General features: G+C 27.1%; 1 protein-coding gene across 2 annotated transcripts in view; it reads left to right on the forward strand.

Annotated features, from left to right (window-relative positions):
- Positions 1–17,064, forward strand: part of LOC107456394 (RAS oncogene family member Rab5) — a 22,925-nt gene that overhangs the window by 2,616 nt on the left and 3,245 nt on the right. For both annotated transcript variants that reach the window (XM_016074253.3, XM_071177145.1), the window contains exons 2-5: positions 349–519; positions 2,587–2,738; positions 7,518–7,640; positions 12,425–12,518. In XM_016074253.3, coding sequence (XP_015929739.1) covers positions 357–519; positions 2,587–2,738; positions 7,518–7,640; positions 12,425–12,518 — 532 coding nt within the window. In that variant the 5' untranslated portion in view covers positions 349–356. The remainder of the gene's footprint in view (positions 1–348; positions 520–2,586; positions 2,739–7,517; positions 7,641–12,424; positions 12,519–17,064) is intronic.

Here is a 17,064-nt window from a genome sequence, read left to right on the forward strand (position 1 = left end):
TAATATAAATTCTTCTGGTTTATTCTTTTTATTCATAATTATTTTATTTTGATTAGTTTTAATGATAATGATAACCTTTTAATATTAAAAATATTAATCATAAATATGAGTGAATTAATTTAAAAACATTTGAATTTAAAGATGGTATAATTGGAAAAGATTCTGAAGAGGATATCGATTTTCCAAGAGCTGTCAAGTCAATAAAGAAGTTTGGTTATTTAGTTCAGTACCTACATGTCCTGAACTAAATAACCAAACTTCTCAAACTTTAAATGTATAGAATTTAAAATTTTCATCATAATGTTTAGTTACTTAAATCTTTATTTGAAAGATATCTCTGGTTTTCAGACCTTGTGATGGCAAATAGAGGAGGAGCTCAAAGACCTAACAATTCATCACAAGGCAAGATATGTCAGTTCAAGCTTGTTTTGCTTGGGGAATCTGCTGTAGGCAAATCTAGCTTAGTGTTAAGATTTGTTAAAGGACAGTTTCATGAATACCAAGAAAGTACAATTGGTGGTAAGTTAATTCTTGTAATATTAGTTTATATAGTAGAGTATATTGAAGTTATTATTAACCTTTTGCTCTGCACTTAACTACATTTTGATTAATATGATTTCTCTCTTGTTCTTAAGGGACATAAAGGAGAAAATATTCTTGCAAATCTCATTATGTATATTTGTTAGGTCTGCTTTTTAGAAATAAAGCTTTTTATAAGAATTATCACAAACTTGTAAATAATATATAACTAGATACCTACTGCTCGCTATCATCTGCTAGTTCTCAGAATGGCTTCTCTTTTTAGTTTTTCACTCACCAAATATTAGAACATAACTATCTCATATTCTTGTATGATCAATATTCTGTACATAGACCAAAACTATTTGACCTTTTGACAGAACTTTGAAAGCAAGCTTATTTGACCCAAATCATTGTAAAAAGTATTCTATATACAAAAGCTAATCTCTTAAATATCATTATTAAAAAAAACTACTTTAAGAGAGCTTAAAAATGATTAAAATCTTCTAAAAACTATCAAATTTGATGGAATTAAGTTAATTAAATTAAGATGGAATTGTCATCTAACGACATTAAATTACCATTGAACGTGATGAATTGAACAAGTCCTAAAGTGATGCTCATTTGTCATGATAGCATTGTATTAAATGATGGTCGCCACTGAAGCTGAATTAAATTTTTTAATATTCACTTCACTACTGATATTTTGGTAATTGATGCAATATTTTTAATAAAGAATTCTATTGCAGCAAAAATAGTGCATTAATATTTTAATGAATTAGATTTCAAAGGAATTTTTTAACCATTGTTTTAAATAATTTAAACAGTAGGTATATTAAAAGTCAGATAGAAAAATTGTCGTGTTTAGTCCTTATAAAAGTTATGAGAGTATTTATTTTTAAAATTTTGGCTTTTGCTTGCTACAACTGATTAACATATTTCATGTGAAACTCAAATGTTCAGGGATGCATAATAAGTATAAAATATCGGTATGAGGTATTGGTATAATTGATAATTATTAATACTGAGCAGTTTTCATATAGATATTGTGGAAATAGGTACCTTAAATTACAACCACTTTGAAAGCGATAAGTGCAGGAGAAAATTGCTTGATAGTGGTTCGACTAGCTACAGCATCATGCCAGGTTGTACTAAATAGAGTTCATATTTATTTTTATGGGATGCACTACAAGAAAAAATGTATTTTTCTTAATCTCATGATCTAAATCTACCACGACGGACATAATTATAATTAAATAATTAGAATTAGTTTAGCTTTATTAATTGTGTCTGTACTATATGCCTTGTAGTTTCCTGCATGATTTTGTACTGTCATTTAACATTGATTCATTGATAATTTAATTTTTTTTAAATTTGCCCTGTAAGAAAAATGGGTATTCAGCCTTGTATAATGATGTAATTTATTTTCTCAAATCTCCTTAATGTAATTTTATTAATAATGTGCTGCTCCAAATATAAAAATTAATTGCTATAAAAAAACAAAAACAAATTTACTTGCCTCAAAACACATTTTTTCTATGCCAATATCGTTACATTGTTTCAACCCTGCTATTTTGTAATTTAATACTTTCATTTATGTGTTTTATAAACTTGCTTTTTAATACATTTTATAAACGTTACTTGTTTTTCTTAAAAATGAAAATTCTTTAAACTTTGAGTCCAATAATAAAATTAAAAAAAAAATTTTTTTTTACTTAACAATATGAATATTTGCTAAACATAACAAGGCATTAAGTCTTTTCTTTATTTGTATTTCATGTATTTGTTATTTTTTTAAATTTTTCTTTTCTACTGTATAAAATGGGAGAGATTTTATTACTTCTGTGAGTTGCAAAAATGAAATCTCTATTCTTATCAAAATTTATCTATTTAAACAAAAAAATAATTTACTGCCCCCTCCCTGAAGTGAAATTATCTCACTTCTGAAAATGAAAATTAAGAGCCGAGTTGCTACTTTATTTTTCTTTTCACTAAATATCAATGAGTGTAAAATAGCTGTTTAGATATAAACTGCTTACAAAGTATAACATTTCTGTTATTTTTCAGCTGCTTTTCTAACACAGACTGTCTGTTTGGATGACACTACTGTAAAGTTTGAAATATGGGATACTGCTGGTCAGGAAAGATATCACAGTTTGGCACCCATGTATTATAGAGGTGCTCAGGCTGCAATTGTTGTCTATGATATAACTAATGTTGTAAGTTATTTATGGCAATGTTTTTATTTAAAACGAATTGATATATTTGAAAAGAAGGCTGTCTTTAGATAAGTAATTGAATTGATTAAAGAGAAAATGTCTAGTTTTCGTTCATATTCTGTAAATAGTAACATGATAATTATATCTAAGATCTTTGTTGTCGCATTTTTTAATTACTTACTGCAAGTATAGTGATTTTCTATTACTTCTATTATAAGAAATTCTATAAAAGTTGTAAATACTGCAATATTATTAGTTGTTTGCTAGACAATTTTTTTATTTCCAAGTAAGTTATGAGTATTGCTCTTTTAATTCAAACAGTTGTCTTTTGGGCTACTAAAAAATCTTTATTCGCTTCATAATTAAACTTTATTCCACATCAAAACATGTGAATGATGGAAACAGAAGCAAAAAAAGAAAAAGGTTAACAATAAGCAAAAATGAGGAGAAAAATTAGTTAAAGGGTGAGGGAATCAATAGTATTTCAAATAAATCATAGCAGTATATAGTTCTGCAGCTTTGCAACGGGCATAAAAATGTATTTTGATACCTATAGGAATGGAAATTTCTGCTTTTTTGTGATTTTTTTTTTCAGACTTAAACATGGTGCATAGCATTTTTAAAATGTGCTTAAAGGTGTTTATTTTTGTTTTTTAAAAGCCCTTAAGGGTATTTTTTTCATTGGGTGTCTTTGAAAAGTGCTTAATTTTCCTTTTTCAAAAATGAGATCTTTTTACCATGTTAGATTTTTGCCGTGTATTTTGCAAAAGCGTGCTTTTCACATTTTTCTATCCAAAGTTTTACAGTTCATTCAACCACAATCTATTTCAGCGTACTGTCAGTCTATAGCTTATGAAAGCGCCAATCATTTTATATGTTTTGTGAAAACTTGCGAGTCTGCATGTGCGTCTACTGAGCTGGGTTCGGGGCGATAATTGCACTTCATGTTGTACTCTGCTGCATTTTGCAAGATGTTGTCAATTTCAGGCTTCATTTTCCATCCTCTGATATCGAACAGAAAAATCTCTTGATCATTTTATAATTTCTAATATAAGCCAGAGAAGAGTTCTTTATTAGAAACTAGTTATTTTATCATGATCATGTAGAGTTTTTGAAAATTGTTTTGCATTTTGTTAATGTATATAATGCTTAAAAACATTTTTGAGTGCTTAAAAAGTACTTAACGGTGCTTACATTTTGTCGAGAGATTTGGCTACGCACCCTGTTAACGCTGTGTCTGGTTTTTATCGGTTTTCTGCTGTTATATCATTTGGATTTCACCTAAGCGATATCCAAAGCTCTGTGACTAGAGTGAAATTTCACTACAATTTGAGAAATTTGCTTATTTATTTCTTGTCTTAGGTGCTAAGATTACTTCCGTCAAAACTTCAAATACCCGGTATCAAAATTTGCAGATTTGAGAATAAAACATCATCAGATTATTGGGTGATTATTCAAATAACAGTTTGAAGCTGTAGTTTGTAATAGTATCATACCCAAAAAAAATATCAAGGTTTTAAAACTGTGTGAAAGTCCATAATAATGCTAGTAGAAAATGCAATTGAAAATAATGTGTGGTGAAAACCTTGCATAACCTGTGAATTTAAAAAGGATCTTTTAAATGCCTAATTCCATATTCCCCTTTCAAATCAATATTACATTAAAATTTCAAGATCTTAAAAACCATGTGATAATACATAGCAAAATACTATCAACAAAACTAAGTGGACTTGTGGTTAAAATGTCAATAATCTAAGCAGTGAAAAGTGTAGATCATAAATATTTAATTTCAATGTTTCTTAGCTTCTTTTGACATAGTGTGCACTTATGTTGGCACCTAATGATTGATTTAATACTTGCAAATAGACCGAAATTAATTTGCCATTGTCATTTGTTACCATTTTTTTCTGCATATATTGAATATCATATAAACTGCTTACAAAGAGTTATATCTAGTTATCAATATCCAATGATGTCTTGTGAACTTCGAAATGCAGCATTAGTTTTCATATAAAACTTAACTTTTAAGGGAGACAAAAAAATCATTTTTCTGCAAATATATTTTCACCTTTCCCTTTCTTAAAAGAAGACAGTAATTCTTACTGGTGCATTTGTAAATGTTCAGTAGTTTAAGGTTAAGTTTTATTATTTTTTTTAAATTTTCTATTTGTTCCGAGTACCCAACTTGTCTTAAAATTATTTTTGTGTTTTAATAATTATTTTAAATAATATATAGTAATTTAAGCCATTGGTAATCTGACCAAGAACTTAATTTCTTTAAAGTATTTGTTTTTATAATGTGTAAATTTGGTTAGTTTTAAACTCAACTTATTTATGTACGAATTGCTAGTTTTGTAAATCATCAAAATTTGAGAATAAGTTCACAATGTTAGCTTTAAGAAAAACAAAATTTAAATGTACACATCATTTGAATTTATGGATTAATTATCAAGTTTTAATTTTATAAAAACATAGTGGAAAAAACATATTTAATCAGTTGTAATGTTATTTTATTTTCATAAAGGTACTATGCTCTTGATATAAAGATTTGTGATTGTTTTAAAAAAAGCTTAAGTTAGATAATTTGCATTCCTCTTTTTAATGGAATCTGATTATTTTTTATTAACAATTTTGAGATAACCAGGAAGGAAAAAAAATAACTTTATCAGTCTTCTACTATTCAACAATCAGATAGTTATCAGCCTGCTTATCATTTTATAAATTGCTTCTTCTTTACAATGTTATTTTAATTGTAACTTGTAAATGTATTTGATTTTCTAGCTTAATATAGGTAATCTCAGAATTAAAGGCTGATAACCAAAATTTTTAATTAAAATATATTTGACTTGTATATTTATTTAAATACTAAAATTATTAACTTGTGCAAAAGGTAATTAAAAATTTTAAGTTTTATTAAAATATACAGAGTATCCGCTCACCTGGAAAGTCATGAATTTTGGTATTGAACAAAATTTGTCATGAAATGTCATGATTTTAACTATTTTTTTAAAAAAAATTGTGGAAAGTCATAGATTTAGGTCACCGAAAAATCTAATTTATAAGATGGAATGCTGCCTACCAATTTCACGCTGTTCAGAATGTCTGAATTTCTAACAAAATCCCCACTCACAGTGATATTTTATTAAAATATAAAATGTTTTTATCATATTCCTTAAAAATTTTGGTGTTCTTTAAAAATAAAAGGGAAACCCATAATTTCTAGAGTGAATTATCGTTCAAACTTCTGTGATTTCAGGCTTATTATTATTTGTTGTTATTTTATTTTAGCAATTTAAAATTCTAGCTGAAACAAGCCAGTCATTGGCAAAAAATTTTTATTCCTAAGTGAGAACAGAAAAATCAGGAGTGTTTCTTTTTCTCTGATGAGCAAGAAAAGTATCTTTAGAATTTAATTCTACTGTAAAAAATTTTTTTGCTTTTGTAATTTTTTCAACTATTTTATTGCTTCAACCCTCCTTGACTCTGTTTTTTAAATTTAAAATCTATAAATATGAAAATGCAGAGTATAACAGTTTTGGTTATACCCATCATTTCAATTAATGCTTTTTTGAATTTTTTGTCGGTGAAAATAGTAATAAGCCATGAAAAATGCTTGGAATTAGCCCTGGAAAGTCATGGGTTTGAAAATCTAAAATGTAGCAGATACCCTGAATCTAACAATATAAGCAATTACAAACACAGCTTAAAATTTAATTTATTATGGTTATACCATAAAATTAATGAAATATTGTAAACTGTCTGTTTTCTATGTTAATACTGCGTCTAATTAAAGAATGTTTGTTTTTTTTCTGTATAAGGCTGATTTTTGCAATCCTTACCATATACTTACTATACTCTGTTGCAATTTAAGAATACCATTACCATTTTACCATTGTCGTTCCGGATTTAAGTAATCATCCGCAATTGCATATAGTTAAATTTTATTTCGTTATCAAATTATGAAAATATGCTTTCAAAACAATATAAAAGCTTTTGAAAATTTAACACGTCAGGCAAAAGTTAAATTTGTGCTGTCTTTTACAATATGTATATCATAGAATTATGTAAAAAAGGGTTTGTCTTACTGGAATCCTAGGCATGACATATTTTGATACATTTGTTCGTGAAAAAGTAACAACTATATGACATTGCACAATTAGACATATAATTGGGCCACTAAAAATGGTGCGTTTTATGCTGACAAATCAAATTTCCCTCTGCAAATCAAATGTGAGATAAAGAATTTTTATTTTTACTTTGCTGTAAATGATAGTGTATGAGAAAATAATATTTATTATTTCATCAGTTTTTTTTTCTTAATGTGGCAGATTTGTTGCGATTATGTTATATATATATTTTTTTATTACTTGTTATTTGATTATTTAATAAGTTTTGTTTTCATCATTTCGCACAAGCAAGCAAAAAGAAGGCTTTGTAATGTCATTTTAAGATTTGGCAATGTTGATATTCCTATGCTCTGGGAACTTGGCATCCATTTGGATTGTACTCAGGTGCAAACAGGCTCTTTCCATTGGAATAATGCTTTTTTCTTAACTTGCAACGGAGTAAAGTGATTTTACAATTTTAGAAAACAAGCTTCTTTTTAATTGTTTTTATTATGTATAGTTGCATAATTGTAAAGGATATATTAGAGTAATAAACTGGTAACATTTTCGTTGAATTGATTTAATCTTTTATAGGTTCATCCTTCCTTTTGTTCTTTAGATGATGTGATTTATCTTATTGTCAGTTAAATTACTTTGCAACTTTTTATTGCAGGATACTTTTAGCCGTGCTAAAACTTGGGTGAAAGAACTACAGCGTCAAGCAAGTCCTAATATTGTCATTGCATTAGCTGGTAATAAAGCAGATTTAGCTGCAAAAAGAACAGTTGAACATGAGGTGAGTTTCTAAAATTGAATTTTCTATCTTATAAATGTGTTAAACACTTTGTAAAACAGAAGTTTTTGGTCAACCGAAATTTCACTCATCAATAAGTTTTTTCATTACAAGAAATAACTAGTTTTTTGGAGGTATTTACTGGAACTTATTGTAATGTTTCTGCGTCCTGCAACCGGCTATTATCTAATTTTCACTTTTAAATTCTTGCATCTGGTTATTATTACTACCATTAGAGTAATTTAAGAGAAGCAATAGAAACTTAGTTTAATTTGCCCCCCTTTTTTTTTCTATGTATCTATTAAGTGTGCATGTTATTAGACAATGAAATCAATAATACTTTTGGTTTCTATGTTCAGTGCATAAAAGATTTTTTTTTAATTTTTTTTTTTGTAAATATAGTTGCAAATGTTTATTTCATACTTTTGGCATTTAGATACTTTGCTCCTAAGATTAGTATACTGCCATTGTGTCTTGGAATTTTTAACTTGCTTTAAAAAGTAAACCCAACTTTTTTTTTTAAACAGAGATCAGTCAATTTTTTTCTCTCCCATGTATAAGTATCACTTGTCAAGTTTGGAATGTTCATAAGAAAAATGATTTGAAAATGTTTATCTTTTAAACAAGTTTTAATATTGATAATTCACCCACAAACATGCACATTTTCTTGTATTTGAACAATGCAAGCAAAATTAAATATTAATATACTTTACAAAAAGGGGATTTTTTTATAAGCATTGAACTTCATGAAGAAGTAGTTAAAATTTTGTCAATTTGCTTTTTTTTGAGGAGATTCTTGAGAAATTTTGACTTTGGTATAGAGCAAAATATCTTTGTTCTTCTAGAATAGAATGTATTCCTTACAGTAAAATATATCGGGCATGCACTTTCACACTGAACACGATTGTCCCTAATGTGCATAAGAATGTTTAGAGACTACATGTAAAGACTGTTCTTGCATATGCGCGGAGCATATGCAGTGAGAATGCCTCATAGAAGCATATTATTTTAGTAAAGTAAAAACTAATCTTTGCACAAAATTTTTTTAAAAAAATAATAATAAAAAATTTTAAAAAAACATACGAAACCCAAAATTACTCCAAATGACCAAGAATTCCCCCATTAAATTGGAAGATAAATCAGTTTACTTTTAACCAGAGTTGGCAAGTTTTTGACGCATGTCAGTTTTTATCGTGGTTTTTACCGTCATGTCAAAAACCCATAGTTTTGGTAAAATAGTTTATAAGTATTTGGTAAAATAATTTTGAATCTTCTCGAATTTTGGACTCATCCATACTAAACTTAGAAATCGACTGGGCAATGAAATATGCGCAAAATTAGTCACTTGCTATCGTATGCTTCGGCACAGTGACCCCGACTACTGAACATGTAATTTTGTTTGTAATTAAGCTTTTTTTAATGTGCTTTTTCAACTGAATAAAAGTTTTTAACTTGACAAAATAGCAGTAATTCTTGACTTAGAGTTTGTTAGTAGTTACAAGTTTTGAAAGTTTTGTTTAGCTTATTTCTAATATTTAAGAAATGCCAAATTTTAAATTCTTTTTAGTTCTTGAATTTATTAATAGTTCCAAGCTTTTTTGTTTGTTTATTTATTTCTAACAATTAAGAAGTGCAAAATTTTGAATCCTTTGCAAATCAAGCTATTATGATAAAAGTAAGTATCACTATTTTCAAAAAGTATATTACAATATTTCTGTATGAATGTATATACTACATGTATTCTTATAATGTATATACTTCTATGAGAATACATGTATATAGTTGCAAAATCAATAGCAATCAATTACAACATTCATTTATAAGGGCAATTATGTGAAAATAATATATTATGCGCTATATGCCATAAATGAAAGAAAACAGTAGGTTTTTGACAGTTTTTACCTGTAAAAACACTGTTTTTACCACTGTCATGTCAAAAACCAGTTTTTGACTGCCAAAACCCAATCCTGCTTTTAACGTTAACTATCAAAATAATTAAGAAAAAATTTTATGTAGGCATAGAGAGCTTAAACCATTTGGTATTTAAAAACAGCATCAGCAAAAAAAATTTTTTTTTTCAAAAATGTTTTGACTGATAATGGTTTATAGCAGGGTTGGGTTTTTGACTTCAAAAAGTGGTTTTTGACATGACAAGGGTATAATACTGGTTTCAACCGTCAAAAACCCGTCAAAAATGTCAAAAACTGAAGTTTGCCAAGAAAATATATAAACTTCAAAACTACCAACAGTTGCCATGCATTATATTGAAANAAGGCAATTATGTGAAAATAATATATTATGCACTATATGCCATAAATGAAAGAAAACAGTAGGTTTTTGACAGTTTTTACCGGTAAAAACACGGTTTTTACCACTGTCATGTCAAAAACCAGTTTTTGACTGCCAAAACCCAACACTGCTTTTAACGTTAACTTTCAAAATAATTAAGAAAAAATTTTATGTAGGCATAGAGAGCTTAAACCATTTGGTATTTAAAAACAGCATCAGCAAAAAAAAAAAATTTTTCAAAAATGTTTTGACTGATAATGGTTTATAGATATGTGATGGTCATCTCATGATTTTCAGAAACTATCTTTTTTGAAGATGTAGATGTTTTTATAGTAGGATAAAGTCTCTTTTTTTTTTTTTTTTTTTTTTTTTTTGCTGCATTGTTACATGTTTGATCCTTCAATAAAATAAATACAATATTTCAGTATGACTGGATGTAATTTAGCTGTTTTGTATAAAAAAATTGTAATGCTTAAAAAGTTAGTTACTATTATTTATCCCGAGAATAAAGTTACCCAGAATTCAACCAAGTCACCTTATTTGATGCTTGTTTTTTTATTTTTTTTCCTTTTTTATTTTATTATTTTTTTCTTCTACTTATTAAGATTTTATTACTTTTAGTGCATATCATTATGAAATATATCTGATGACATACTGCAAGAAAAACTTTTCATGATAAATTCTGTTTCACCACTACAACTGGGCTATAAATTGATGCATCATGAAATATAGATTTAATGCATAGATCGACAAGCCGCTATAATGACTTTCGCTTTAGGCAATGCATCAGAAATCTCATTTAAGCGGCCAATAGTGACTTTCGTTTTAGGCGATGCATCAGAAATGTGATTTATGTCGTCGGTTAAGACAACGCTCAATGTTTAACGATTTAGCGTGTGAAGATTCTTGCTTGCGCTAATGCTGTCACCTGGCTGACAATTTTGATTTTTGTCTTAACTGCAGAGACAATGTTAGTTTCGTGATGTTGAATGACGAAGAGCGAATTGAATCAGAACTCCCAGTTTTGTGTGATGATCAGGGTGGAAATGGAACACTATGCATAGTTTCTTTATGCACTATTTTTGTCTTTGGGATTTTAATTTACTTGAAGATTACCTTCAGCTGGACTTACGTTATTTTGTGATCACTGTGCACTTTATTTCGTCAGGAGTTAACGTTTCTTATAAATTATTTATTTATTTTGGCCTGTCGGGCTTTGATTCTTGTCAATTATTTTTAGTAGACCTACTGTTACTTTACGATCGCTGCACAATTGCTGGTATCTTAAATTTTCGTTCTAAATTCAATCTATTAATTAAAAAAAAAGGATTCTTCATTGTTTTTTTTTATTATTATTTTTTATTTTATTTTGAGTGCTACAATTTAATTGGGGTATGTATTTAACTTTGTTATAAAAAGTTTTTTTATTTGATGCACGTAAGCATTGATAGAATTTGATTATTTTCAAACCATAAATCTTCAGTCATTTTTAATTATAAAAAAATTTGTCTAGTAGTTAATATATATACAACTTTTGTTTTTAAATTGAATGAAAAGTTAAGCAATGTTGTGACTTTTTTTAATTAAACAATAGTACTTAAAAGTATTTTTCTTTTTAAATTTTTCTAAAGTTTTTCAATACTTGTTTGTTTCATAATTTGTTAGATAGTCAGTATCATTTTTAAACAAATAAATCCTTAATCGATTTTATTTTCAAAAAAGGAAATAATAAATAAACTTAAATTTATTTTTACATTCATTGAGTATAGAATTTGACCATTAGTAAATACAACTTTATTATTTTAAATAAATAAATAAAAGGTCTATCAATGCTTGAAAAACAGTTTTTTTTCAACAAGCAATTTATAAAAAAAATGTTTTACTTAAGTGAATATTTTAGTTTTTTTTTCTTTCATTTTTTTACTTCTTATTTTTAATGCATGCATGTAAAAAATTTTGTTAGTTTTATTATTATTTTTAAACCTGTAAATCTTAAGTCATTTTTAATTTTAAAAAGAAATTAAAATTAAGCTTGGGGTTGTTTTTATTTAAGACATTTTCGTTTTTGATAGGTTTATTCCTTTTATTTATTTATCTATTTGATTAATTTAAAAATTTCTGATAGATAATTTTTGAGCGTATGCTAAATCCTGATACATCGCCCAGTCCTTTTCACCACTGTTGGTATTTTAAGAGAAGGAAACCTAGGACAAACCATCAAGTTTTAAACGCTGAGAAAATGCTTTCAAAATATCAAAATGCAAATAAGTTATTGCAGTATTTCTTTCCCACTGATTATTATTGTCATAATTTGTCTGCTTTTTCTGTACTTTAGATTTTGAATTACTTATGCAGTAGAATTTGTCATGAAGAGTTTCTCTTGCAATATAGCCTTCTCTTAAATTAATCCCTGTGCTATATTTAAGCTGTTGAAACATTCTATTTTTGTACTAATTTGGTTCTCTATAAATTTTTATATGTGTGTTCAAATATTTTAGGAAGCTCAAGCTTATGCCGATGAAAATGGACTACTTTTTATGGAAACTTCCGCAAAGACAGCTATGAATGTTAATGACATTTTTCTTGCAATTGGTGAGTTCATCCAAGATCCATTAAATCTTGTTTTATTTGATTGTTAAACTATTTTTATTTACCTCTTATTGATTGTAATTTTTGATCAGTATTACAGCCATTTTTAAATATTCAGAATCTTACAGGGCTCGGTATGAGTTACTTTTCTCATTTGATATCACTATCTTAAAAAATAGTAACTTTTATTCACTATTTTTAAGACTTAGTCACTCATCTCACTTTTTTTTTTTCTTTTTTTTTTTTGGCATTTCATTATTTCCTCCTTCATTGTACCTGCGATATTACTGCCAACCTGATCTAGTAAAGAACTAGTCACCCAAATGAGTGTAGCGTAGAAGAGAGTTGAATATAGGATGTAAAATAGAGAAATAGATTAAGATAAACTATTCTTGAATTACAAGAGAGCTGATCAGTGTATCAAGGAATAATTTTATTGATCATCCATTTGAACTCTTAACCGATTTGATTTAACCGCTGTGGAGTTGCTGTGACAGGAAATTTTGTGTAGTTCTCCTTAAATAGGATTTTTTTTATTTATCTGGTTCATGCACGCCTTTAAAGTATTTGAAATTTTTACACAAAAATTAAACACTCTTAAATGTTCTTATTTTAGATTTAAAGTGTTTGAAATTCCTTACCTTTCCTTCAAGAGAAGTAGCCAAATATAATGTTTACTTTGGTGTTATGTTGTTAATTTTTTTTTTTTCTCCAAAAATCTGATTTTAATAAGATGTTATTACATTGTTTGAATTTGAGTAAACTCTTTTTGACCCGCAATTTCACATTATTGGATTTTTTTAATGTCAGTTATTTGGAATTTTTTCAGTTCTTCCTATGTGGTTTTTCAAATTTTCCTGTTTTACTCTGCGTGAGTGTCGAATTTGAGTTATAATTTTAGATGCATCAGATTTCATTCTAAATTTATTTTGTTTTTATAATCGTTTTTTCAGTAATTGTCACATTTTTTTTTTTTAATTTGGATATTTTTAATATGATATTATGTAAAACAGATTTCAGATCTCGGTTACGGCTATTTATTTATAAGTTTTTCAAATTTTTTTCCCCTTTCAAAACCACATATGAGACGAACTGATCATGTGTGCTTGTTCTTTCATTAATATCATTTGAAATTCGGGTTCCAGTAATGACTATTTGTTGATGCTTTACTCGAAAATCACTTTTTGACGAGTTCAGTTCTATCATGATAACCACTTTTTTACACTAAATCGCTTTGCAACCAATTCCACTTTTTTTTTTTTTTTTTTTTTTTTTTNATGGTAGCTATATTAAGCATACCTCACAGTAATGCAGAATGTGAAAGGGTATTTAGCATAGTAAAAAAAAATAGAACACAGTTCAGAAATTCTTTGTCTGATAAATCTCTAGAGGACATTCTGATTGCCAAAACCACGCAAACTGGATGTTGTTATGAGCAGACCTTCGATAAAGGATTCTTAAAAGCAGCTAAGTCTGCTACATATGAACATTTAAAGCAATAATTGTTTTTAATTAAGTCTATTTAATTTTTTTCCTTTTTGTATTAATCTAGAAATTTAATTTTTAAATTGTGATTAAGTGTAAATATGTGTTTAAACAATTGTATAATAAAATACTCAAGATTTAAAAAATGTTTTTGTTATTGTTTTCACAATGAATTTTTAAAAAAAAATAATTTATTCAAAATTGACAAGTGTATTTAGTAACAGATCTTAATTTTGTGTAAAAAGGTCCTATAATAACACTTTCTGTATAACACTATGTCGAGTAAAACACTAACTCAGAATTGTAAGGTCATGCAGATTACAATGTTGGCAGGTCTGCACATATGAGACAAACTGATCATGTGTGCTTGTTCTTTCATTAATATCATTTGAAATTCGGGTTCCAGTAATGACTATTTGTTGATGCTTTATTCGAAAATCACTTTTTGACGAGTTCAGTTCTATCATGATAACCATGTTTTTACACCAAATTGCTTTGCAACCAATACCATTTTTTTTTTTTTTTAAGTAGTTATTTGTCATTTTCTGGCCAGTTCCAAACATTTTACTAATTTTTATACTTTTAACGCAATATTATTTTGTATTTTAGTACCTAATCACTTTCTTCCGCACTAGTTTTGCTATGATTCCATTGTTTAAGTACGTTGTTTTTAGCTAAATTTTTTGCAAAATTAAGTTGTTTAACAGATCTTTACATGTTTTAGACTCCTGAAAAGATCTTCTCTGATAGAAATTCATTTAAAAAAAAATTTATTATTAATATGTATTTACTTTACATGATCGCAATATTTTTATTGTATGCTTTCTCTGCTATTTTAATATAATAATTAAAGTTGTTGTAGTTGAAATTAAACATGCAAAAAAAATTTTTAGATACAATTTGAGAATATTTCTAATGTAATTTTTTTTAATAATGGTTAATTAAAATCTAATTTAGAGTTATATTTGATTTCTCTAACATTTTTAACTTGGATATTTGTAAAGTTATTATGATGTTGCTTGGATATTAACTGTTTTTAATTAAGTCTCTATCACAGTTTAAAAAATTTCAGTCATTTTTTTCACTATTTTTTATACAAGGACCTGTACTGGGCTATGATCTTATTCAGTAATTGAATTGAAGTCATGAATCATCTTTAATTTCAAGTTCTATTCTTTTTAAATAATATTATTTTAGACAGAACTCAAAATTTAAATCATGAAAACAATTGCTCTTTGTTATATTAAAATATGTGCATCTAACATTTAGCCCAATGTAACTAAACATTAATCCAATGGACTAGACTTGAATCACTCATTGAGAAATAAAGATGTTACTTTAATATTTTCAGAGATAGTTAATGTTCATTTTTATCACGTTTATATTAATTTGCCTTTGTGTATGTCTGTTCGGGTGGAATTTTGTAATCTATTTTAAACTAACTTCCCAACTAGCCACAGACTTTAAGTTTGGCACATAGTTCAGAATTGGATGACAATGCATGAAAATGAAGAGAAAGAAGACATGCCAAATAAAATAAAATTAAAGAAAAATTAGTATTTTCGCGATTGTCTTTTGTTGTCGATTCGATTATTTCAAATTAGTGTCACATGTCAGTTGAAAAGTTTTGCGTACAGTGAGTGAAAAAAATAGAGATTTTAGGAGTGATTACAAAAAAAAATAAAGATAAAAAATAATATTTTTAAAAACCATGTTTTTGTAGTGGAGAATAATAATTAAAAAATAAAAATTTGAAAAACGAAAAATGTGGGGCGCATGAAATACATAACAGTACATATACACATTTTCTTACTCATACATATGCACAGCCACATACACATGCATATACACAAACACATTCCACATACGCATTCAGATACAATTACAGATATACATGCACATATTCTCATGAGAACACACTAATTTGACATAACTGTTATGTATTTCATGCGCCCCACGTTTTTCAAATATTTATTTTTTAATTATTATTCTCCACTACAAAAACGTGGTTTTTAAAAATATTATTTTTTATTTTTTTATAAAAATTTAAAAAGTATTTCCTTTTGGCTACGCTTATTTGTTTGAAATAGAGTAAGAATGATTTAGTTATCTAAGGTAAAAACAATAGATATGTGTAAGTGTTAAAAAAAATAGCATTATTAAACAAGACATAAAGTAAATTTTAAATTGCCACTCTACCCACTGAGGCTTTAGCTAATGGGCAAATTTGTGAGAATGTTTCTCCCCAGTACACTAGTTCCATATCTAATTACATGGAAGAACCAGTTTTTTCTTTTTTTCGTTGAGGCGAAGACTGTATGTTAAGAGAAGTCTTTAAATGCAGAGCCATCAGTAAGTTAAAAGAATGCATTTATGACAGAGGCAAGCTGTATAATTCTACGGTAACTGAAATATCATTGGTACACAAAATGTGATGGAGAAAATTGTCTGGATATTTTTATTTTAAGGAAACAACTACACAGAAAATATTGTGTTTGAAAAGTAATGTCATATTTTTTCTTCATGAAAATGAAATATTTGATCTTGAACTATATTTAGGCTTATGTTATTATTAATTTTTTATTATTAAGATTTGTTTTAAAAAAGGAATAGAAAGAAAAATAAAATTTATAAAAATAATTATTTGAAGTAAAAAATAGTTCTAAGAATTGCTTCTTAATTTACAGAAATCAAACTACTATCAAATCCCAATATTTTAACTTTTAGAAGAGGCACAAATTTATAAAACTGTAAATTGTGGTGTTTTTAATATTTTTGTCAAATGCTTAGATCTGTTATTTATTTACATTTTAACTCAAGCAATCTTATATAGTCCGTTGCATTTCTTTCTTTTATTGCTTTAATTTTCACTTTATAGTGATAAATTGTTTAACTTCTACTTTTTTTTAGGTTTGAATGCATTTAGTAGGTTTATATAACTTGAAATATTTATATCCTATATATTTTTAATAAATCCATATTAAACTTGCTGATTATTTATTACAACTTTTCACTTCTGTCCAAAATTTTATCCCCAGTTTCTTGGGATATATATATATATATA

The sequence above is a fragment of the Parasteatoda tepidariorum genome, chromosome 2, assembly GCF_043381705.1.
Source record: "Parasteatoda tepidariorum isolate YZ-2023 chromosome 2, CAS_Ptep_4.0, whole genome shotgun sequence".
Lineage (NCBI taxonomy): Eukaryota > Metazoa > Arthropoda > Arachnida > Araneae > Theridiidae > Parasteatoda > Parasteatoda tepidariorum.